Source organism: Hemibagrus wyckioides, linkage group LG20 (assembly GCF_019097595.1).
Source record: "Hemibagrus wyckioides isolate EC202008001 linkage group LG20, SWU_Hwy_1.0, whole genome shotgun sequence".
Classification (NCBI taxonomy): Eukaryota; Metazoa; Chordata; class Actinopteri; order Siluriformes; family Bagridae; genus Hemibagrus; species Hemibagrus wyckioides.
The window spans coordinates 7,569,724-7,595,410 of record NC_080729.1 but is presented as its reverse complement, the minus strand read 5'-3'; the positions used below and the strand labels follow the sequence as shown (position 1 = coordinate 7,595,410).

The 25,687-nt window shown below is 40.4% G+C and overlaps 1 protein-coding gene across 2 annotated transcripts in view; it reads right to left on the bottom strand.

Moving 5' to 3' along the window:
• rsrc1 (arginine/serine-rich coiled-coil 1) overlaps window positions 1-25,687 on the bottom strand; it is a 137,882-nt gene that overhangs the window by 97,906 nt on the left and 14,289 nt on the right. For both annotated transcript variants that reach the window (XM_058418972.1, XM_058418971.1), the window contains exon 4: window positions 18,711-18,908. In XM_058418972.1, the coding sequence (XP_058274955.1) occupies window positions 18,711-18,908 (198 nt within the window). The remainder of the gene's footprint in view (window positions 1-18,710; window positions 18,909-25,687) is intronic.

The following is a 25,687-nucleotide window of genomic DNA, read 5'->3' as shown; positions in this document are numbered from 1 at the left end:
AGTAGCTTTTTGACCAGTGACCTTATACTACATATTACACAGTGTGTACTTAATGTAGTGTATTCAGTATAGCAGCAGGTGGATTGGGACGCAGCCTTGAGTAGCTTTTTGACCAGTGACCTTATACTACATATTACACAGTGTGTACTTAATGTAGTGTATTCAGTATAGCAGCAGGTGGATTGGGACACAGCCTTGAGTAGCTTTTTTACCTAAGAATGAGGATTCCAAGGACACTTTTTGACAGTCGTGTATGTTGGAATGAATTATACTGTAACTAATTCAGCATTTTTTCCTTCAATTTTAGTTCCTCTCCACAAATCAGCAGCACGTGGAAGGAATTTTAGTACATGGGTATGTTACAACAAGCAGGCGTTAAAGCAGGGTTCTGCGTCAGTCATCGTTTTCAGGAAAGAAGTAGAAAAATCCTGAGGACAGAAGCTGATGAGGGAAAAGGGGTGGGGCTTCCAGGGTGTATCAGGAGCTTAAACCACCTGTCAATCATTCTGCACCCAGATTCATCTGCCTTTTTTTTGGGAGGGGAAAAATGTTCGTTTCCCATTTCAGGACTACTCTTTATCAATACACCATCTTCTCATCCCTATACGAAAATTCCTATTCGATCCCATACATAAGGAACCTCGGAGAAAGTGCTCGGTGTGCAGCGCTCGTTTACACAACCAAACGATCACTCAACTGCAATCCTGTTCTAATAACAAAACGCACCTCTGTATAATATTTAATGGCTGTTCGGCGGTCTAACAAGCCGTGGCAGGTCTGCCTGTGTTGATCTGACACGAATGCCGGCGTATCCTCTGGCACGTTGCCTCACTGGGGTTATAACTCATGTGTGTTGATACCGCACAGTCTTGTTCCTAATTTCATCAGCTTGGCGCTAATTACATCCCTATAACAAGGAACAAGGTAATTATCCTGGACGGCATGTTAGGAAAGACCACACACACGATTGCATGTTTTGTTAGCTTTCCAAAAAAAGCAACAGTTGTGCAAGACAGATTTATTTCTGGCAAATCTGAACATTTCTGCGAGTTGTGAACGCGACGCGGCTCAAACTTTACTGTTTCAAAGCTGCTATTGTTGTATCCGATGTCAACAATCTGTCTATGTATGCAGAACGTATATATACTGTCCAACCACAAGCAGGAGGGATCACAGTGCTGCTGCGTGGGTTTTTTTTTTAGAGCCAGAGCTGATTAGAAACCCCAAAATAATAGCGTGCAGAGAATACGCGGTCACCGCTTCGGCCCTTTCATCTTACACGACGCGCGGCGACTACGGCAGACAGATGAAGACTGATGAGGAGAAAACTCGAACGGAGATGAAAAACCCGCATGGAAATACGAACAAAACAGTCCGTAGGTTTGTACGCGTACTACTGAGTGACAAACTGCATAATTAAATGGGCCATGAGGAAGGATTTTATCTCAGTAGTGGCCCTTTGCAAATTAGCTATAAACAGGATACGGGGTTCAGTGCACAGGATTCCCTCAAATCGGTCAACACAAATGTTGCGGATTTATTCTTAAAAGTGCAGGACGTTGTGACAGCGTCTACATTCACCCACAAAAGATATGGCCTCTCATTAAACATGTGGAGTAACATAATGAGGGAAAAATAAAGCCCAAGTGATCGCTGAGGTTTCTGGAGAGTGTTGGTTACTTTGTGCTGCTAAATTGCACCTAGCTTAACAAAAAGCCACTAGCAAAATCAAACCAACACACACACACACACACACGGTTTGATATAGGGGGAAACTACACTGACCTAACAGTTCCTCATGAGCCCTTGGTTGCTGTATAGATACAGTTACATTATTTACTGTCCAGTGTCACGCAAATGAGGATGAGGTGTCCTTCTGAGCCTGGTTCCTCTCAAGGTTTCTTCCTCATATCATCACAGGGAGTTTTTTTCCTTACCACCGTCACCTCAGGCTTGCTCATTAGGGAGAAATAGCAACTTTAATTGAAACTTTTTCCCTTCTCTGTTTCTATACTTCTGTAAAGCTGCTGCATTGTTAAAAGCGCTATACAAATGAATTGAATTGAAAATTAAATAGTAAATCAGGCTGTCTATATCATCGCTGGATGATGGTACGAGCCCAGAAGCGAAAAGAGTAGCGCTGGTTACGTGACTTGCAAGTCGCTCGCTTGTTAATGTAATGAAACAAAACATCAGAAAAGCTTTATAAAACACACACGTTACTGATCAATAAAAAAAATGATTAAAAAATTAAAATAAAATAAAAAATCTGGATTACCTCCTGATACCATAAGAAACCAGTATCCTCTAGTTTTGCTTAAATAATTAATCAAGAAAAATCCTAGCTACTTTTATCCATTCTACAAATTGCCTCAAATCACAACAAGAGGCTTTTAATGGCTGTAGAGGAGATAAACAAGTGTCAATGCTGAAAGGAGGACTAATGAAACAAATCCTCCATTTTTAATGAGTTCAGTCCATATTTAAATGCTTAAAAAAACGATAAACCGTATGACTGAGGATTTATGGACAGGGAGATTTCCATAATGCTCTTAAATCCAGACCGAGGCCCGTCGTGTTAGGATCTCGTATACGGCTCCTCCAGATCATTTTCTGCCCCCAAAATCAATTCCCTTTTCCCTCTCTCTCTCTCTCCCCACCGTAAAGCAGCCAGGCCTGAGAAATTATCGTCGGCCATGACTCTACCTCCACAGGTAGGCTAATGAAACAGTCATAAAGTGGGTTGTGTGTAAGGAGAATGTTGATTATGGGTTTTTTTTTTCCGAGAAGAAGATGGGGGGGTGTTTGAACCTGCACAGCTAAGCGCTATGGCTCGACCCGGCCCAGATCTAACTGGATTGGGGGAGATTTTTATTTGGCTTTGCTACAGCTCTGTCATCATGCTCCAGGCCTGGCTGTACATGTGTGTGTGTGTGTGTGTGTGTGTGTCATGCTCGGGTCAAACTAATAAACCTGCCTTCAGACAGCAAAATAATACTGTTTTACATGATCATAAAATGTTAAACATATTAATAAAGCCAGTGATGTTGAGTGTCCGAGCCTCAGATGTGTGTGTGTGTGTGTGTGTGTTTGTGTGTGCACTGAAGTCCTAATGGCTAAACAGATTACAGACCACAGCAAATGGATTGTCACAGCTCTCTATCGGCCACTCAGAGTGTCTCTTCTGCGATTAGAACTGGCCAAACCATAAACACAGACACACACACAGACACACACACACACACACACAAAGAAAGAAAGGGGCCAGGCTTGTAGAGACATGGCCATGTTAGGCACCAAACACTGTTTATCAAAAGCACTCGTTGGTAATCTGGCGTCTTTTGCACTTCTGTCACAGATATGAAGGGAAGAGAGCTTACACACTGCACCATGGTGTACTTTACTATTAAGTGAGCCACAGAACACAAAGGTGCATGCTGTTGTAGGGAAATAATCAATGAGGTGTTATCCGTTTATAGTGAAACATCTGCGACAAGTTGGTTCTTGTTATCGCTTATGTTACAGCAGTTACCAATGGGTTCACTTAAATCAAGTTAAATAGTGGGAAACGCAGCGTGTTGTGTACCTGAGGGGGAAAAAAACAGAAAGCTGAAAACTTTCCCACAGAGAAAAACTCACTGACTGTTAGAATATGGCAAAACTGGAGGCTGCTTCCATAAACGTCAAACAGATGACATTTCACAGAACCTCTGCAGCAAAGATTACACACTGTACCTTTGATCTTATTACATTTACACAATTATCAAGATTTGATACTTCCCAATGAAGCGAAGTGTCCGTGTTACTACAGACATATTAAAGTGTAAGAGGGAGTGTACCGACATAAACCTGTGATTGGCCTTGGTGCACGGTGGTTAAAGTGTGGCATGTTTCCCTCATGCCTCCAGGGTTGGGGGTCTGATACCCGCCTCTGTTCAGTGTGTGCGTGGGTGTGTGCGTGTGTGTGTGTAGTTTGCATGTTTTCTCTTCCTTCTCATGTTTTTCTCTTCCAGTCCAAAGACATGCATTGTGTGCTGACTAGTGTCTCTAAATAGTCTGGGTGAGTGTGTGTGTGTGTGTGTGTGTAATGGGTTGGCACCCCGTCCTCCAGGGTGTCCTCCACCTTCCCTGTGACCCTGATGGATGGATGGATGGATGGATGGATGGATGGACAGATAGAGGGATGAATGGATGGACTGACAGATTGATGGATAAACAGATAGATGGGTGGATGCATGGATGGATGGATGGATGGATGGACAGACTGACAGATAGATGGATAAATGGATGGATGGATGGATGGACTGACAGATAGATGGATAAATGGATGGATGATGAATAGATGAACTGATGGATAGATGGATGGATGGATGGATGGATGGACATATAGATGGATGTATAAATGAATGGATGGATGGATGGACAGATAGATGGACAGATAGATGGATGTATGGATGGACATATAGATGGATGTATAAATGAATTGACAGATGGACAGACGGATGGATGGCTGGATGGATGGATGGTTGGACAGATGGATGGATGGCTGGATGGATGGACGGACACACAGACAGACAGACAGACGGATGGATGGATGGATGGACAGACAGACGATAAACATTTCTGTAGAAAGTCAAAGTTAAACGTATTTGAAGCTTTAATCTGTAAATCCGTATGCTTTTGTCCATTCAGAGATCTGTTTTGTTAGAGAGTAAAGTTGGTGGTTCGGAGTTTCCAAAAGTCACGTGAGAGGCGATTTCCAAACCGCACAGAAAAGCACATGGTTCCCAGCAGAGACCCCAGAAACAACAAGCAACCCCAGAGGAGGACGGTGTATAAACATGCTTGGTGCTGTCGCTTGTTTAATTCTAATGTAAATGTACTTTGACTAGAAAATGGCCACAATAAGATACCTACAAATGTCCCATCGCTGATTTCAGAGCAACCACACTGCAAAGTCTGCCTGTCTTTTTTAAACCAATATATAGTTTTTTTTTGTCTGTGTTACAAGGCACAAGCATCCTAAATCCATCACACACTCTTACACACACATATTCCCACAGGCTGCTTCCTTCCTGCTGCACTTTGCTGTTTAGGAGCGCTGCTAATGAGCAGACAGCAGCTGAACTGATCAGACCAACATGCACACGCACCACCGCTTCAGGACAAATCCATGTCTGCCTCCAATGAGGCTCAGTGCAGCACAGACCTTTCACCTTTCCTGAATCTGCCTACCCACAATGCCTTGCTTACGCCTGCTGATGGCTAGGGGAAAAAAAAACAAACAAATAAAATATAAAAAAAAAATCACATATTAAATACTGGTCCAAGCTCTGAGGAGAAAACAGGAGAGAAGTGCGTCCACAGAGCACATGGGGGATGAGGAAGATGAAGAGCAGCAGTCTGTCAGAGAGAATCTCTCCTTCACTCAGTCACGCAGCAGAGCTGGAGCTTGTCCCCTGGATTCCAAATGTCCACCTTATTCCTGAAGGGACGCCGCTGAAATCAGTGTGTATTGCACTTGTGTACGTTGTAAAGACTGAAAGAAAGTCCAGGACGCAATTTTCCTTCTTTAGAAGAAAAACAAGCCTTAATTAAAAATAAAATAAAAAAAAATTAAAAATATTAAAAAATATATATTTAGATTCATTTTGATATATATCAATATTTGACAAAGTAATATTAATATAATTTGCCAAAAAAAAAAAAAAGTTTACTGCCACGTTTTTTAAAAAAATTTTAAACCAAAAAATAAAAAAATAACCCCAAGAATATGATTTTAAAAATTGACATTTGTAGCACAGGATCAGGATTTAGCTTCAGGATTTTCTGCTAAATAATGCTGCGTTCAAATTAGAGCCTGTAACTCGGAATTTCTGACCTCTGTCTTGGGAAAACCACCAAATAAACAAACAAAAAAAAGACACTACCTCAACTCAGAATTCCTAATCAGAAAGTCGGGAACTCTGACTCGCTTCATCTCGACTCCAAGCTGACATCAAACCAACAAGCTGCTTACAGCATCAACAGTAAAAATAGACAGATAGATAGATAGATAGATAGATAGATAGATAGATAGATAGATAGATAGATAGATAGATAGATAGATAGATAGATAGATAGATAGATAGATAGACAGATAGACAGATATCTATAATCAGTATACAGATACTATGTTCCCTTGTTACATTTATAACACTGACTATACACTTTTCTTTTCTTTTTCCCAGAAGGTCTGCTGGATAGATGGAGGAGTAAAATGAAGGCATTCATGAGGTAAGACAAATAAAAACACAAAAGCCAGGTCTAATGTAGCGACCCACTGTACTCAGAAAAACCAGAAAAGTAAAACCAAACCTCTAACAGGGAAATAATGCAATGGCACGGTCATTCAAAGACATCCACTAAGCCCGAGTTATGTGACAAACACAACTGACATCATAACACACAGGAAGCACAGAATCAACAACACACACACATTTCCCTTTTTGCTTGATACAACTTGATTTTACTTTCTGCCCCTGATGGATGGCACCAACAACCTCTCTTCCTCCATTTTCTTTACTTTGTGCATGCAGTATCTTTCTTTAACTAACTAGACAATCGCTGCATTCTGATGTCACTTTCCATCCACTGCAAATGATCCAAAAATGTTTTCAATCTGCCACACCACCCCACTGCTGCTCTCCTTCCACAGGTTTCCCACAGCCAGATTCAAAACACTGATGCTTGCCTACAAAGCCAAGAATGGACCAGCTCCCTCTTACCTCAAAGCTCTTATTACTCCACGCTCCCTCAGATCTACTAGCACTGCTCGACATCTCTCAGGGTAGGAGGTAGGTATACATCTAGACTCTTCTCTGTTCTGGCACAGAGGTGGTGGAATAAACTTCCCCCAGACGTCCGAACAGCTGAGTCACTGACTGTCTTCAAACGCCGGATGAAGACCTACCTCTTCCTGAAGCTCTTATTTTCTCTGTTTGTTTTATGTATTGTTGTATCATCCAAACACAATTTTAGGCTGATGCTATCCTAAGTCTATGACCTATTGAAATAGTGTTCATTGATGGAGACTTTTCGTACATTGCTCTGGATTTGGTCTGCCAAATGCTAGAAATGTTAATGTGAACTTTGTAACAGGCCAGTGTTTTACATGCTTGATCATCTACATGATACTGCCAAAAGTTTTGGGACGCCTGCCTTTACATGCACATGAATATAATATGGAGTTGACCCGCCTTTTGCAGCTATAACAGCTTCAACTCTTCTGGGAAGGCTTTCCACAAGGTTTAGGAGTGTGTTTATGGGAATTTTTGACCATTCCTCTAGAAGCGCATTTGCAGGCAATGAGGTTGGACAAGAAGGTCTGGCTCGCAGTCTTCACTCTAATTCATCCCAAAGGTGTTGAGGTCAGGAATCTGAATTTCCTCCACACCAAACTCACTTATCCATGTCTTTATGGACCTTGCTTTGTGCACTGGTGTACAGTCATGTTGGAACAGGAAGCGGTCATCCCTAAACTGTTCCCACAAAGTTAGGAGCATGAAATTGCCCAAAATGTCTTGATATGCTGAAGCATTAAGAGTTCCTTTCACTGGAACTAAAGGGCTGAGCCCAAGCCCTGAAAGACAACACCTGAATTCAATGATTTGAAGGGATGTCCCAAAACTTTTGGCAATATAGTGTATTTTTCTTATATGTAATCATGCTTGTATTAGTCTACAGTCAAGCACTGATGTGCAGGTTAAATGTACACTGTTTGCTTCGCTCTAAACTGGAAAAAACATTCCTTGTATGCTCAGGCATACTGGACCAAAACGGATTCTGAGCAACTGACAGGAAATTATACTGTTATTAGCTTTCTAAAGGTTACTCCAGTGAGCTTCACTCCTACGTTCCAGGATGCTGACTGTAGAAGACGATGCTGCGTGAAGGCAGAAAATCCCTGTGTGACTTGTTTGATGAGCGTGTGAGCACGCTGCTCTGTAACCTCAATCCAACAGATTATTTAGCAGAGTTCACAAACAGGGAAATAAGCACCGTGAACCCCAGCTGAACTGCACAGCCAGTCGGTGGAGAAGTAGGATAAACATTCTTACCTGGCAGGACTGGTGGTGTTATGAAGGTGAGGAAAGAAATGACATGTCATGTACGTTTTCTGTAATCTGTGGAGTTTCAAACACGGTGTCGAAAACACAAGTGTAGTCAAGTGAAGGCGGGGAATCATGCCCAGAAACACCAATTACATATACAGAGTGACACTTAACCTGTTTAACTCTCTTCATTACCTACATATGCCCACACACACATACACACGCACACACACGTTTACCCTTTGTCAGTGGTGAAAGGCAACAAGATCGCTTTACAACGTCTCGTCTTTTTCGATAAATTTTGCATGAAAACACGTCGTGCGGGGCTCAGAGATGCCTGCTGTCATCCTAGAGGTGTGATAAATGTTTAATGAAAACAACACCACACGAGGCTGTGTCAGGCCCCCTGCTAAGCCTGCCACCTCCTTTGATCCTCACTCACACACACACACACACACGCACACACACACGCACACACACACGCACACACACACGCACACACACACGCACACACTTCCTCATATATTCATCTGTAATCTGATGAAATGGGGGGGGGGGTATTGTTGCGGCTGCAGGTTGACAAAAATGGCAAGTCAAAATGCTTTGAAAGAGAATAAAAGGTGAAATGCATTAAAGCACAGCGTCAGTGTGTGTGCGTGTGTGTGTGTGTTCATAAGTGTACCTGAACTGCTTAAAGTGGCATGTTGTAGGGGAGTGACAGCTGGAAGGGCACACCTGGAGCAGGTTAGAGCAAGCTTTGATCCACCGCCATACACACACACACACACACACACACCTAATAATGTCAGGTAAAAAGATATTTACTTTTTTTTTTTAATCCATAAATAACATCCACATCTTTTTGCATTCAAAATCATCCATCAAGCCAAATAAAAATGATTTTTTTTTTTTTTAAATAAATAAATAAATAAATAAATAATTTCACGTTCTTTGGAACATCCTGTTCAATAAATTGCTGAAAGATGACGATGCATATATATATATATATATATATATACTAATCGCTGAACATCTTTGCCAGCTATTTAAAAAGGCAGGAGGTCTTTCCAACCTGTGTGTGTGTGTGTACTCTCTCTCTCTCATATATATATATATATATATATTTATTTATTTATGGTAGAATTAGGTAGGCTGGGGCAAGTGTGTGTGTGTGTGTGTAGTGAAAGACTCTAGCATTTCTAAAAAGAGTTGAAAAGTTGTAATGGACATTAATAACATAAATATATCTAATTGGTCTACATGCTGAGGGGCAAAGCAAGCTCATAGCTGAGCTGATGCCAGAGGGTGTGATTATTCCAGCACAGAAGTTTGCAGGTGTTCAAGCAGGGACATGTGCAGATGCACATTTGTGAATGAGTAAGAGAGAAAAAAAAAGAAAAGCATAAAATACGAGCCATCATCTGTACACACAATGAAGCCTGTAATTAACTAGACAATGAGCTTGTATTTTTTATTTGAATTAAAAATAATGGTTGTTGGAGTCCTGTTCAATTAAAGAGTAGCCACAAGGTAAAGAGTAAAACATGACCAGACATGCTGTTAGAGGAAATTAAAAGTACAGTAAGAGTACAAGGAACTAAACTTAATAGTGACACGGTGGATACACAGGTAGTGACTCAAACAGGAGCACACTAATGTTCTCTACATTTTGTATGTGACTGTGTGTATATATGGTAGAATTAGAATTGGAGAGTGTATATGTGTGTGTGTATAAATATGGTAGAACTGGAGTGTGTGTTGTGTTTGTGTTGTGTTGTGTGTGTGTGTATATATATATATATATATATATATATATATATATATATATATATATATATATATATATATATATATAGGTAGAATTAGGTAGGAATTAGGTAGGGAGTAGGCTGGGGCGTGTGTGTGTATGTATGTATGTATGTATGTATGCATACTGTGTGTGTGTGTGTATATGGTAGAATTAGGTAGGCTGGGGCGAGTGTGTGTGTATATGGTAGAATTAGGTAGGCTGGGGCGAGTGTGTATGTAAATATGGTAGAATTAGGTAGGCTGGGGCGAGTGTGTATGTAAATATGGTAGAATTAGGTAGGCTGGGGCGAGCGTGTGTGTATATGGTAGAATTAGGTAGGCTGGGGCGAGCGTGTGTGTATATATGGTAGAATTAGGTAGGCTGGGGCGAGCGTGTGTGTATATATGGTAGAATTAGTTAGGCTGGGGCGAGTGTGTGTGTATATGGTAGAATTAGGTAGGCTGGGGCGAGCGTGTGTGTATATATGGTAGAATTAGGTAGGCTGGGGCGAGTGTGTGTGTATATATGGTAGAATTAGGTAGGCTGGGGCGAGTGTGTGTATATATGGTAGAATTAGGTAGGCTGGGGCGAGCGTGTGTGTGTATATGGTAGAATTAGGTAGGCTGGGGCGAGTGTGTGTGTATATATGGTAGAATTAGGTAGGCTGGGGCGAGTGTGTGTGTATATATGGTAGAATTAGGTAGGCTGGGGCGAGTGTGTGTGTATATGGTAGAATTAGGTAGGCTGGGGCGAGTGTGTGTGTATATGGTAGAATTAGGTAGGCTGGGGCGAGTGTGTGTGTATATATGGTAGAATTAGGTAGGCTGGGGCGAGTGTGTGTGTATATATGGTAGAATTAGGTAGGCTGGGGCGAGCGTGTGTGTGTATATATGGTAGAATTAGGTAGGCTGGGGCGAGCGTGTGTGTGTATATGGTAGAATTAGGTAGGCTGGGGCGAGTGTGTGTGTATATATGGTAGAATTAGGTAGGCTGGGGCGAGCGTGTGTGTATATATGGTAGAATTAGGTAGGCTGGGGCGAGCGTGTGTGTATATATGGTAGAATTAGGTAGGCTGGGGCGAGCGTGTGTGTGTATATATGGTAGAATTAGGTAGGCTGGGGCGAGCGTGTGTGTATATATGGTAGAATTAGGTAGGCTGGGGCGAGCGTGTGTGTATATATGGTAGAATTAGGTAGGCTGGGGCGAGCGTGTGTGTATATATGGTAGAATTAGGTAGGCTGGGGCGAGCGTGTGTGTATATGGTAGAATTAGGTAGGCTGGGGCGAGCGTGTGTGTATATATGGTAGAATTAGGTAGGCTGGGGCGAGTGTGTGTATATATGGTAGAATTAGGTAGGCTGGGGCGAGCGTGTGTGTGTATATGGTAGAATTAGGTAGGCTGGGGCGAGCGTGTGTGTGTATATGGTAGAATTAGGTAGGCTGGGGCGAGCGTGTGTGTATATATGGTAGAATTAGGTAGGCTGGGGCGAGCGTGTGTGTGTATATATGGTAGAATTAGGTAGGCTGGGGCGAGCGTGTGTGTGTATATATGGTAGAATTAGGTAGGCTGGGGCGAGCGTGTGTGTGTATATATGGTAGAATTAGGTAGGCTGGGGCGAGCGTGTGTGTGTATATATGGTAGAATTAGGTAGGCTGGGGCGAGCGTGTGTGTATATATGGTAGAATTAGGTAGGCTGGGGCGAGCGTGTGTGTATATATGGTAGAATTAGGTAGGCTGGGGCGAGTGTGTGTGTATATATGGTAGAATTAGGTAGGCTGGGGCGAGTGTGTGTGTATATATGGTAGAATTAGGTAGGCTGGGGCGAGTGTGTGTGTATATATGGTAGAATTAGGTAGGCTGGGGCGAGTGTGTGTGTATATGGTAGAATTAGGTAGGCTGGGGCGAGCGTGTGTGTATATATGGTAGAATTAGGTAGGCTGGGGCGAGCGTGTGTGTATATATGGTAGAATTAGGTAGGCTGGGGCGAGCGTGTGTGTATATATGGTAGAATTAGGTAGGCTGGGGCGAGTGTGTGTGTATATATGGTAGAATTAGGTAGGCTGGGGCGAGCGTGTGTGTATATATGGTAGAATTAGGTAGGCTGGGGCGAGCGTGTGTGTGTATATATGGTAGAATTAGGTAGGCTGGGGCGAGCGTGTGTGTATATATGGTAGAATTAGGTAGGCTGGGGCGAGCGTGTGTGTATATATGGTAGAATTAGGTAGGCTGGGGCGAGCGTGTGTGTATATATGGTAGAATTAGGTAGGCTGGGGCGAGCGTGTGTGTATATATGGTAGAATTAGGTAGGCTGGGGCGAGCGTGTGTGTATATATGGTAGAATTAGGTAGGCTGGGGCGAGTGTGTGTGTATATGGTAGAATTAGGTAGGCTGGGGCGAGCGTGTGTGTATATATGGTAGAATTAGGTAGGCTGGGGCGAGTGTGTGTGTATATATGGTAGAATTAGGTAGGCTGGGGCGAGCGTGTGTGTGTATATATGGTAGAATTAGGTAGGCTGGGGCGAGCGTGTGTGTATATATGGTAGAATTAGGTAGGCTGGGGCGAGTGTGTGTGTATATATGGTAGAATTAGGTAGGCTGGGGCGAGTGTGTGTGATGCGCACACTGTAATTACAACATGAAGCAGGAGCACCTGAGGCTTTCTCCATCCAGTCGGCCTCCACTACTGAAGACAAGAGCAAACTGCAGCACTGGAACTAATTATCTGCTAAAGAACACAAAGGGCTGAACTCTTTGTAAAAAAGGTATGTGTGTGTGTGTGTGTGTATGTGTGTATAAAACTGCTAGTTTCTGTGGCTGCTTCCTCCTCTGGGACACTGCATAGGGCATTCTACTAAAACACACACAAGGCTTTGGGATACAGCTGCAAAAAAAGGAGCATGCAGGTTTTTGGGGGCTTTTTTCTAACTTTTCCCTTAAGATGATCAAAATACGGACAAAAAAACCCAACATATTAACGCAAGCATTCGTAACCGAAGGCTATGAAACACACAAACAGATGCAAGGCGAGGCCAGAAAGAAAGTGCACTTATAAGTATCTGTATACTGGCCTTCCACACACACACGTGTATATATATATATAACATGTATGTAGTGTGTATGGGACTGATTCTTTCCTCCAGCACCACAATAACACAACAGTTTAAAGGTGTTTCGTTAACTTCTGGTCTATTTGTGGGAAAATCCTGCAGATGACAAATGCACGAGTTTTCAAAACGTGTATCAGATCCTCTGCTGCTGTTTGTCACAGTCTATAACATTACATCCATCCATCCAGCCATCCATGTATCTCTCCATCTATCTATGTATCTATGTATCTCTCCATCTATCTATGTATCTATGTATCTATCTATCTATCTATCTATCTATCTGTCTGTCTGTCTGTCTGTCTGTCTGTCTGTCTGTCTGTCTGTCTATTCATCCATCTATCTATCTATCTATCTATCTATCTATCTATCTATCTATCTATCTATCTATCTATCTATCTATCTATCTATCTATCCATCCATCCATCCATCCATCTCTCCATCCATCTATGTATCTATTCATCCATCCATCTATCTGTCTGTCTGTCTATCCATCTATCTATCCATGTATCTCTCCATCTATCTATCCATGTATCTCTCCATCTATCTATCTCTCCATCTATCTATGTATCCATCTATCTATCTATCTATCTGTCTGTCTGTCTGTCTATCTATTCATCCATCTATGTATCTATCTATCTATCTATCCATCCATCCATCCATCCATCCATCCATCCATCTATCTATGTATCTATTCATCCATCCATCTATCTGTCTGTCTGTCTATCCATCTATCTATCCATGTATCTCTCCATCTATCTATGTATCCATCTATCTATGTATCCATCTATCTATCTGTCTGTCTGTCTGTCTGTCTGTCTATCTATTCATCCATCCATCCATCCATCCATCCATCCATCCATCCATCCGTCAGCTTAAAATTCTGGACCAAATATTAACTGAATTAATTGAATACCCCAATCTATCAGTGTATCTAAATTTAAGGTGATCAGGAAAAAAGTAAACAAGCCAGATGTATAATAATCGCTGGTATTTTGTTCCGTCTTTTGTAGGAAGAGTCTATTAAACAAACATTTCCCGTATCCCGACACCGACGCCAAAGAAACTAAAGGACAAGCTGCAGCTTGTATAAGTCTTACTACAGCACAGGTTCGAACAGATACAATTTACTACACCATGTTATTACATTACGATAGCTCTGAGTGCAGATTATTTATTATTATATTATTATTATTAGATTATTTGGCAGATTTTTTAGCCACTGAATGGCTTAATACAAACATACACTACAGATTATTAGTAGTAGTACTAATTACATTAATATTATTATTACCAATCAGGATCAAGACAGGAAACTACAGGGCATCATTATAAAAACAATTAAAAAATAATATAAAAATTTCATTCTCTTGCTACTTTTATTATTTCATTCATTTGTATTAAATCTTATTTCTTAGAATTTATTATTTTTATTTAGTCTTATTTTTGTGAATTTACTAACTACTTTATATTATGTTGATTTTATTTACAAGCATTTGTTTGAACTATTTTTAGCATTTCCTCCTGTATTTATTTGCTCTCCGATTTGTATTTTATTTTACAAATTATTATTTCTTTATTTAGTTTCTCTTTTAGATCACAAGCTATTTATTGCTTTCATTCACTTCTTTTTATATTCACTATTTACAATTTTGTTTATTGAACCTCAAAAACGTGTTAGGATTTATTTTTATTTATTATTTTTTGTTTGTTTTTATTACTCATTCATGTGTCTCTTTTGACATGGCTTATATTATTTTCATTTAATAATATTCTTGTTTTTCTAATATTGCATCTGAAATATTGACTTTTTATAATAATAATAATAATTATTATTATTATTATTATTATTATTATTATTATTGCTCATATTATGCTTCTATTTAATTTTTTTATTTTTTTTTTATTTAAATTGCTTTGCGAAATATTTTGAGCTGTATGAATAATTTATGTATGAAAGATGTTATACAAATGATGTTTAAAACCATATTTAAAATGTTATATTAAACCACACACATTTTTTATTCCGTAAATATCTTACCACAAAAGCTTTCCTAACAGAATTGTCTACATAGAAGTGTCTATACACCGAATTGTGGATTATTTACTCAGTGAACCACCTTTAAAATTCATAAACTTGTTGGGATATAATGCCTGCTCCATACTGCAGAACAAACTGGGCGGCAGATTCACTCAGAAAACTCGCACAACACCGTCGGAGATTTAGAAACAGATGTAAGTAGAACCATACTCTGTGTATAGAACACCACACCGCCTTTACCTCAGACAATTTACTCCATGAACCAGACCTCTGCTAAGCCTCGAGATCTCTAGATTATAAAGGCTATAATACAGTTTGCTGAAAAAGGAAAATATCAACCAGCCTGTAGCGCGGTGGGACGCCAGTCTTAAGGACAGATTAATCGGTACCAGAGTGATGAAATGAGGAAAGTGAGGGGAACAAGAAGGCTCTCATAATCCACAAACTAGCACCTCATCTGTTAAACACTTAATCTCTCAGTGGCATGGGCATGTGGAACTGCCAGAGGATGCGGCTCACACGGCTCACTGCTCTTTATTAATGAAGTGACTCCCTACAGCAGCAATCCGCTCAATTAAAGTAACATGGAGTGAACAAATGCATCAGAACATCAGCTACGAGCCTCAAAACACAGTCAAATAGTAGAAAGGCTGCTTTATAAGACTAAACCAATAACACTAAATTAAAAAAAATTATATAATGACCTTCCTGACCTGTTTCGCCAGATTCCGCACAACAAATATAATATCCGTATATTGTGGATACGCACTAAACTGCAAATTAGAATGACATGCACACCACTTTTAACTTGTTTCTTCTGTCTACCCTTTCTTCTATTTGTGCATTTTTGTTTACTTTTGTATAGATTTTTTTATTTCATTGTTTTAATTAAGGTGATTTTGGGAAACCTGGCAACCCAAGTGTTTCAGCTAGAATGCTTCAAAACTGCACATGTATGTAAAAACCTTGGACTTTTTTTTTATTTTTGTCATGTCCCAATGCATATGTCTAGTGTGAGAAAAAGAAAAAGAAGGGAAGGAATAATTAAAAACAAAAAGAAGTTCAGATCCGTGTCAGTACCAGTTCAATGCAGATCACGCTGTAGCTGTGAGGACTTCTGAAAACTGTCCAAATAAATGATTAAACATTCCAAAAATTAGTCTGTAAACCTCACTGTCCTGCCTCTTATTAAATTTACTGCACATTATACAGTACACTCAATATATTTCAACTTCTTTAAAATCTACATTCAGATATTAAGATTCTTACTTTAAGTAAGTATCTTATACATAAATATTTAAATGCATTCAAATATGAACCAGCTTGTCATTTTATGTTGTGCCAGACCAGCAGAAGCTCCATGATATTTCTCACAGAAAAGTTGGAAATTATGTTGCTTTCTTTAAGCAAATAAGCAAATAAGCAAATAAATAAATAAATAAATAAATAAATAAATAAATAAATAAACCAACAAACACTGTTCATTTGTTTATGTACTTGGTGTACGGTTTTAAGAATTATTGGAAATTGTTACTTTCTTTAAGCATAAATGCATAAATGCATAAATAAATAAATAAATAAATAAATAAATAAATAACGCTGTTCATTTGTTTATGTACTTGCTGTACTGGTTTTAAGAATTATTGGAAATTGTTACTTTCTTTAAGCATGCATAAATAAATAAATAAATAAATAAATAAATAAATAAATAAATAAATAACGCTGTTCATTTGTTTATGTACTTGCTGTACCGGTTTTAAGAATTATTGGAAATTGTTACTTTCTTTAAGCATAAATAAATAAATAAATAAATAAATAAATAAATAAATAAATAAATAAATAAATAACGCTGTTCATTTGTTTATGTACTTGCTGTACCGGTTTTAAGAATTATTGGAAATTGTTACTTTCTTTAAGCATAAATAAATAAATAAATAAAGAAAGAAAGAAAGAAAGAAAGAAAGAAAGAAAGAAAGAAAGAAAGAAAGAAAGAAAGAAAGAAAGAAAGAAAGAAAGAAAGAAAGAAAGAAAGAAAGAAAGAAAGAAAGAAAGCTGTTCATTTGTTTATGTACTTGCTGTACCGGTTTTAAGAATTATTGGTAATTGTTACTTTCTTTAAGCATAAACAAATAAATAAACAAATAAATAAATAAATAAAGCAACAAACACTGTTCATATGTTTATGTACTTGCTGTACCGGTTTTAAGAATTATTGGAAATTATGTTACTTCCTTTAATCATAAATAAATAAATAAATAAATAAATAAATAAAGCAACAATGTTCATTTGTTTATGTACTTGCTGTACTGGTTTTAAGAATTATTGGAAATTATGTTGCTTTCTTTTAAATAAATAAAAAATCGCAAAAAAACAACACTCTTATTTTTTGTACTTGCTGTACTTGTATGGAAAATTATTGCAAATTATGTTGCTTTCTTTAAGCATAAATATTATTGGAAATTATTTTGCTTTCTTTAAGCAAAAATAAATAAATAAATAAATAAATAAATATCGCAACAGACAAAACTGTTCATTTGTTGATGTACTCGCTGTACTGGTCTCTCTTTTTCTCCCACTTCCAAGTGAATTAAACAAAAAAACCTGAGCTGATACGATACAAAGAAAGAAAGTGCAAACCCCAAAACTCTTCCTTTCCTGTGTGATCCAGTGCTGACACTGGAGACTCCTTCCAAACGTCTTCCAGAAAACCTCAGCATTTCAGCACTTCTACACGCTTTCCTCTTTAAATCTCTCTGTTTACGTTTTGCTTCCAACAACTCCCCGTGAGTTAGCGTCTGCTCCAAGAAATGCTCGAATATTAGAAGCGGCAGATTAATAAAAAAACTTCTGATTTGCTTTCCAGCCTGAGCTGCTGTTCTGGGAAAATTTCTGACCAGTCGGAATCGAATATTCAACAGCACTGTGGTATAACGTGTGACCTAAAAAAAGCATGACTGGGACTAAACCATCCGAAGAAAAATGGATGTGTTGCTGTTGTTTATGTAAATATTTCAGAAAATTTAAATTGCATTCGAAAACTTTCTGACAGCCCAAATGTACATACAAGCTTCTATTTGAGAAAGAAGTAGTGTTCCATACACACACACACACACTCCTCATAAGGGAGTTCTAAGCACCACTTCTTCCCTCTAACTCCTTCCCGAGGCATGTGTGATTCTGTCAGCGCGACAAGCCGCTCAAAATGACTGACAGCCCCAGCCCATATCTCTACATCAAGCCGTCCTCCAATCGCATTAGGCCGTGCCGCTTTGGGGCGGTACATAGCGCTAAAATGAGGAAGCGGCTTTAAAACGAGTTTAGCCTGTGCTCGTGCGGATCACACCAGGGACGCGGGGAGATCAGACCTGAGCGAGTAACGCTAGTTTAACATGATCTAGCTGCGGTAGGGAGACGGGAGAGGAGGGGGGAAAAAGAGAAGAGAGAAATAGAATAGGGGGCCGGTGGGATGGTGAAGACAGCGAGCTCAGAGAGAGGAGAGAGAGATAGATGGATGAGTGTGACTATTCCGGCTCTGTCCCCAACTCCCTGCTGGATTTTAACGGTAGCAGTGATTGAGCTGCTGCATGCAGGGGAATCAGGAAACCAACTGGAGCAAAGAGCTGTGTAGAGCGTGTGTGTGTGTGTTTGTGTAGAGAGAAAATTAAAAAATAAATAATTCCCACCCTTGTTTTTCCTTTTCTTTGGCTTTTGCGTCCTCTTTGTCTTTGTCACGTCCTCGGTCTCGTCCTCTGTCTTTCTCTCGGTCCCTGTCTTTGTCTCGAGTCTTGCGCTGACTGCGATCACGGTCTCGGCTTCGGCTGCGTCTCCTGCCGGATCTGCCGCTGCTTCGGCTGCGGGATCTGCGATGACGGGAACGAGACCTACACACACACAAACACCCAGGATATGATGCTTCTATCTGTTATAGGAAAATAATCATGGTGTGATGAGCTTTTCCAACATCAGCATGTCCGAGTGTTTTATTTCTCTTACACCACAGCACTTTACCAATGCTACAGGAAAGACGTCATACTTGTAGCTCACTGTAATGTTGTGGATCATCTGTAGTTGTATTTTATAACATCGCTAAACAAGCTTTCTCTCACCAGCCTCTCAGTGTATCATTGTTACTGCTGTTATTTAAAAAAAAAAACAAAAACAAAAAAAACCCACCACCAATCAGTCAACACCTTGTAACCAATCAGAATTGAGAATTCGACACTATTGTGCTATAAACTTGTGATGCAGATCAAATACCTGATGATCTTTGACTGGGCTTTAATGAAGAGGTCAAAGAGCTCTTGTGTGGAGGCAAATAAGGTGAAGGCTTTGATAAATATGTGGACTGGATGGCTGTGTGTGTGTGTGTGTGTGTGTGTGTGTGTGTGTGTGTGTACAGCAGTATACACCATCACGGTCATTAGGGAGGGGCTGGGATGACACACTCAGTATTGATCCTTACAGGACAAGGCAGAGACTGCCTTACTGATTTACTGGGCCACTTACTAGGCCTCCTGACCTCCCACTCATTTCTCTCTCTCTCTCTCACTCTCTCTTGCTGTCTCTCTTTCTCTCTCTCTCTCTCTCTCTCACTGTCTCTCTCCCTCTCTCTTGCTGTCTCTCTCTCTCTCACACTGTCTGTCCGTCTCTCTCTCTCTCTCTCTCTCTCTCTCGCTATCTCTCTCTCTCTCTCACTCTCGCTGTCTCTCTCACTGTCTCCCTCTGTCTCACACTCTCTGTCTCACACTCTCTGTCTCACACTCTCTGTCTCACACTCTCTGTCTCACACTCTGTCTCGCTGTCTCTCTCTCTCACCACTCACTTTTACTAAAACCTTCAAATAAATAATAATAATATTAACTATCGATCCTTTCTTTCTATTTCAATGCTTCTCTCTTTTTTTTATTTCTGAATGTGACCCTGCCAGAAAAAAAAAATTCTAAATCAATTTCTATAATCATACTACATCAACCTCCAAAAAAAAAAAAACCCACAACAACAACAACAACTACAGTGTAAAAGATGTTACATCACCAGCTCTGCTGTTCCTCTGAGTGACCAGAACTAAAGGAAACGACCATCTATTTTTGGTTAAGCAGCACTGCATACTGCCAAGCTAGTTTTTTATTTATTTTTTTAATTGTGTCTCAATCACTGTGCTGCGTTTCCTTCCAGCCTTCGATTAAGAACAACGTGAAAAAAACATTTTACTTTAGAAAAAAAAAAGTCAAATTTTACAGAAAATTTTTCAAAAAAGAAAAAAAAAATAATAAGATATTTTTTTCTTCTCGATAAGACGGAATTAAATATACAAAAGAATTCCGGATTTTTGTTGTTGTTTTTCTTGTTTCGTTTTCTCTGGGGTTTGTGTGTTTATAATGCAAAACTATCAGACTTTCAGACTAGGTGATCCTACCCCTACTACAGAGATACAAAAAGAAAGTGCATTGTAATAACATAACCCTGGAAAACGGCGTGTATTTTCCCCGTGTGGGCCGACACGAGAGCGGTCTTATTTTGGCTACTGTACTTGTGGCCAGCAGATGTAATAAACACCTAATCTGTTGGGAGCTGCTTTCCTCTTTCTACACCCCGCTACACTTGTGCGCCTGTTGCAAATTAAATTTATTGTAGTTAATAGACTGGAGCCAAGCTGCTAAATGTCAATTTCATTACCAAGGCCTTCCCCTCGGAGAATTATTAGCTAATTTACGGCTAAGGGTAAATGTGTTATAGGAGGAGTTACAGATAAACACCCCCTCCCAGTCCTCACACACACACACACACACACACACACGCCAATGGTGGGCTATTTTACATTTATTTTTGTGATTATCTCTGGAGGGAAAGGTCTTCCCCGTGGCCTAAACATATTTTAAAAGGCAGCCTCCATGTCCTAACACCCCGCTCCCCTCTGTTCCACCCCCTCACCCAGCCGGTCCATTAAATCTAGCCGCGGTGATTGGCCGGGGCAATTTTTTCCCATGAATTATCAATAAAGTAATTACCAGTGTGAGCCGCTTATCGTGGAACCCCTGCATGGACGCGGATATGATCCTGCCGCACTGCCTATTTTAGTAATTATATGGACTGGGTGTGAGAGCTGGACGGTGGCTATCTGCCCGTATTGCTTTCCTCCTATACAAGCCCCCTTTTTTCTGCTTGATGGGAAATTGGACGACGATAGCGCTAGTCTAGCATGCATGATGGGGCTGAATTGAATTGAATAAACTTTATTTTGGGGGTGGACCTGATTCAAAGAATTCTCTCCATCAAAGTTAATATCTGGACACTACAGCTCCGGAAAGTCTTATTTTTGTTAGGATGATCTATATCGCCACACTCAACTCATGCTAGTACGGTTTACCCGAATTAATGAGATTCCCAGGCGAGCGAAACACAAGACCGGGCATCAGAGTAGTTTTTTTTTTTTACTTGCCCAGTGGTCTAGATAACCAAATTACACCTCGTCCATGCTCGTAAATATAAACCAGCAGTAAATAATATATTTTCAATTAGCAATTTCCTCTCTCTCTAATCCATCATGGCCCTGTTCAATAATCTGTCCTTGTCCATAAATTTACACTTTCAATAAGTTCCAATACCTGTTCTGCAAATAGTTTCGGAATATGAGTGAGGAAATTACAAACGATGATCCGTTCTGACTGGATCCCCCCACCCCCCACCCCCCCACCGTCGCTGTCACGCTTTATATTTCAGTCCTGATGGTAATATCGCTGAATTAAAAATGTGCCAAAGAGAATGGAAAACCTGATGAATCAGACTTTCCTTAAAAGAAAAAATAAAAAATAAAAATAAAGTAAAGCTACACAACACTGTATCTAGCGCCGTGGTAAAATCATACAGTGGAATATATGAAGAGTGGGTTAAATATATCAGGAAACACAGTCGCTGTCCACTTTATTAGGAACACCTTCGCGGAATTTCAGCTGAATAACAGCATTACAGATTCAGTTCATGTTCACATCCAACATCCTAATGGAGATAAATCAGTCAAGTGTGTTTGACCATGGCTGAGTGTTTTGGTGCCAGATGTTTGTGATTTTCTCACACACACACACACACACACACACACGCTAGTTTCTAGAGTTGCTGCAAATAAATATCCAGGAAGGTGGAAGAGAAAATGAACAGCAACTCAAATCCAACCGTGGTGAGCAGAAAAGCATCTCGGAAAACGAGGCACGTCAAACCTTGAGACATTTGAGCCTAGAACAGCTGGAGAGTTGCACGTTAGGTTCCTCTCCAGTCAGGAATCTTGGGTAACAATGAGCACAGGTCCATCCATGATGTACAGCTGAAGAGCGGAAAAAGATCAGGTTCGAGGTTAGGGTTAGCATTGTCCCCCCCGTATCAAAATCCGACTGAAACGTTCAATGATAAGATACGATACGAACCCTTTCTGAAAAACCGACACGCAAACACAAATACACAAGACAAAGCATCACAGCGGGGAAAACACAATTCCACAGCAGTCACTTCACAATTAAGTTCAAAGCGTCGCTAGCTATTTTTATTCCTCTTCTCGAGCACCTTGAGCGAGCTGCGTGGATTTCCCGCTGCCAAAGGAGCCCGAGTGGCACTGCGCTAAACAGCTGTTCCCCCGCAATGCAAATATGTTCGCCATGCAGCGCGGCTAACTTTCGAGTGTGCTTCAAACGCTGCGCCGCACATAAGTTTCATTTATGAGATTCGTCTAATTACGGTGGCTGCTGAAAACATTTCCCAAGCTGTTTTCCTTCCTCGACGTTCGCTGTTCTTACGGGAGCGCCGGCACAAAAGCGGGAAAAGGGAACGCTGGGACAAATTGAGCGTGTTGTTAAGTAAACGACAGCTAGTACAATCGACTACAGCGATCCCTGCTGCTAGTTTTTTGTTTGTTTGTTTGTTTCACTTTCTTCCTGCTAACAATTTTTTGGCTTGTAATTAAAATAAAATTTCTTGCCTCCATTTTTCCTTTTTTTTGAGATTAACACCGGTCAAGCCGGGTGAGACAAACCTCAACACTCAGCCCACACACACACGGGTCATTTAATGGAGTTCAAAGCCATCTCACATCTAAAAGGACCCATATGTTAGCGGAGGGATTTTTTTTCTCAAAGAATCGAGAGGGAAGAAGTCGGCGTTTAACTCGTCATTACTCTTCGCTGGCACATGTGAGCGCCGTCACTCGACAGACACGGCGCAATCCTAAACTCCGCAGTCTGGCTCTGCGTGGTGGTTTGGGCCGTATTACACTCCTATTAGTGGCACCGAGGGCACCAGTGAACCCAAACAAGAGGGCAAGTCGAGGTGAGAGGTCAGAGTGGCAATAAGGTGCTAACTCACCACTGTCGTCACAGGTGATCGCCTGACCAAACGGCCTTTAGTCCGTCAATCTGCTGTTTTTCTCTTTACAACTGGGAAATCTGAGCTGTTGCTACATGACGGCTGGAGCTGTACTGAATTCTTCTTGCACTGAAAAAGAACTGAACTGGATGGAAAATGTGTTTCCAATTAGCAGGTGTGCTCTTAGGGTAAAGATGATGGGTTTTGGGTGGGTTATATATACGACTATTTATGAAGTGACAGTAGATCTGAGGGTCTGTTCCTCACAGCCTTTTATTGTTTAAACGTGGATGGTTATGCCGTCTGTGCCGAAGTGATTTAGGAACCTCACAACTCTGGTATAAGAAAAATCATAAACGGTGAGGCGAAACATGTGGGCCCACTGTAAAAGCGCAGCACAGGACGCGTGACGCTGAGCAGACCCGCATTCCACTACCAAGAGGGAAACGGACGCTTAATTAAACATGCGAGGGCATCTGAAATATCGCTCTTATTTCAAAATAATAATTATTTACCATGGAAATGAAGTCTGGGGGGGGGCAGGGGACGTCTGAGTAGCTACGGAGAGCCTGATCCGGTAGCGTAACATCTGCTGGGTTCAATCACCAGTTTGCCCATCGTGAATGATGAGCTGGCACACAGATACTCGGAGATCAAATTTTAGCCAACGAAGGATCAATCAGAGCTGGAGTGCTGATGGCTTTTAATGGTGGAATTTCATTTCTGTGCATAGACTCTCTCTCTCTCTCTCTCTCTCTCTCGACTCGTGCTGACAGCTAAATAAGCAGCAGTTCGGCTTTGAATCTGCGGCCATTTCTCTTACGTTTCACCGTATACGAACACATGGTCAGCGAAAGCAGACACTACTGAGATTATATGACTGACATTCTTCTTCTTCGCTCGAGACTTTAACAGCCGGGAGAGTCTGTTACTGTAAACTACACGGTTTTTTAAACGATAAAAGCAGCCCGTGTTACACAAAAGCTAAACGATCCAAAATAGTAACAGTTTCAGAAACACACGGATCCAGACCCCACAGGAACAGGATAGAAGATAAAGGAAAAAGAAGAAGTGGTAACTGGTACAAGCCAGCTTTATGTGAGCAATCTATTCTTCATTACACGCTTCCTGTGCTCCGGTGATCAAGTAGGAGAAACATTTGCGCAGCTTTTCAAGCACTCATAAAGCCAATTTCCGAGAGCAAATAAAATAGAAATCAACAAGGACTTGGCTGGAAAAAGAGAAGAAATGTTCATTGCAATGCTGGAATCTAATTTTGCTGATATGTAGTTAGTGGGGGAAAAAAATGATTTTAACATCCACTTATTGAATTGCTGATTCTTAAAATAGCCACGCAAAAGATGGCTGTTCTTTATTTTTGGACACAATGACAAGTGCATTTGGTGAAAGTGTTGAGTATAAAAATGTAAAAAATAATAATAAAAAATTTCCAATAACCGCAAGTTATTTTTATTCATCTTAAACCACACTTTTTTTTATTAATTAAAAAAAAAATCACACATCTAGTAGTAAAACAAGCACGTTTCCGCTGATCTCTTTCCTTATAGCAGCTATAAACAGCCGTTTCCACGGCAACTGCCTTTTTATATATCTCATATCTCTCTCGTGAAATTTATGAAGATGTGATCTCGCTGGCTGGAACACGTATTTTATTTGCTGTAAATTATTCGCTGGATTTTACGCTGGTATTTAAATCTCAATTTTTCATCCGCGCCATTATTTTTAAAAATTTTGTTAGAGGCATCAATAATACAGGCCATCAGAATGAATTAATTCAAGCATTTTCCTTGTATTGTTTTAAATTACTCTGACAAATATTTTTCACATGAATGAACTCAAACATTCTTCACTGAAGTCGACAGAAAATTCGAGACGAGAGATTTGCATGAGATGGAGGAAAAGGGGGGCGGGGCTTCCAGCGAGGTCGGCTGAACACGCTTGTCAATCATTCCACATCCATATATGCAATGGCATTTTTATTATGGAAATAAAAAACTCTTTTGGTGTGTATTTTGATTATTGATTTGGAGCAATAACTCCATGACTTGCAAAGCAGAATGTTTGTCAGCTCTGCATATCTACAGTGCTAGGAGTAATGCATAACGACTAAAAGGTCCTATAGTAAATTTCAGAAATTTCAACCGCCCCCAACTCCGAAACTTTTCCAGACACCCGTTTTACAGACTCCTCCTGGCCTCAACGCCTCACTTTGAGTTACAGTTCAATCAGCTCCGTGATGATGAGGAAAGCTGCTGGAGATCGGGTTTACATGACAAAAGTCTAGCATGTC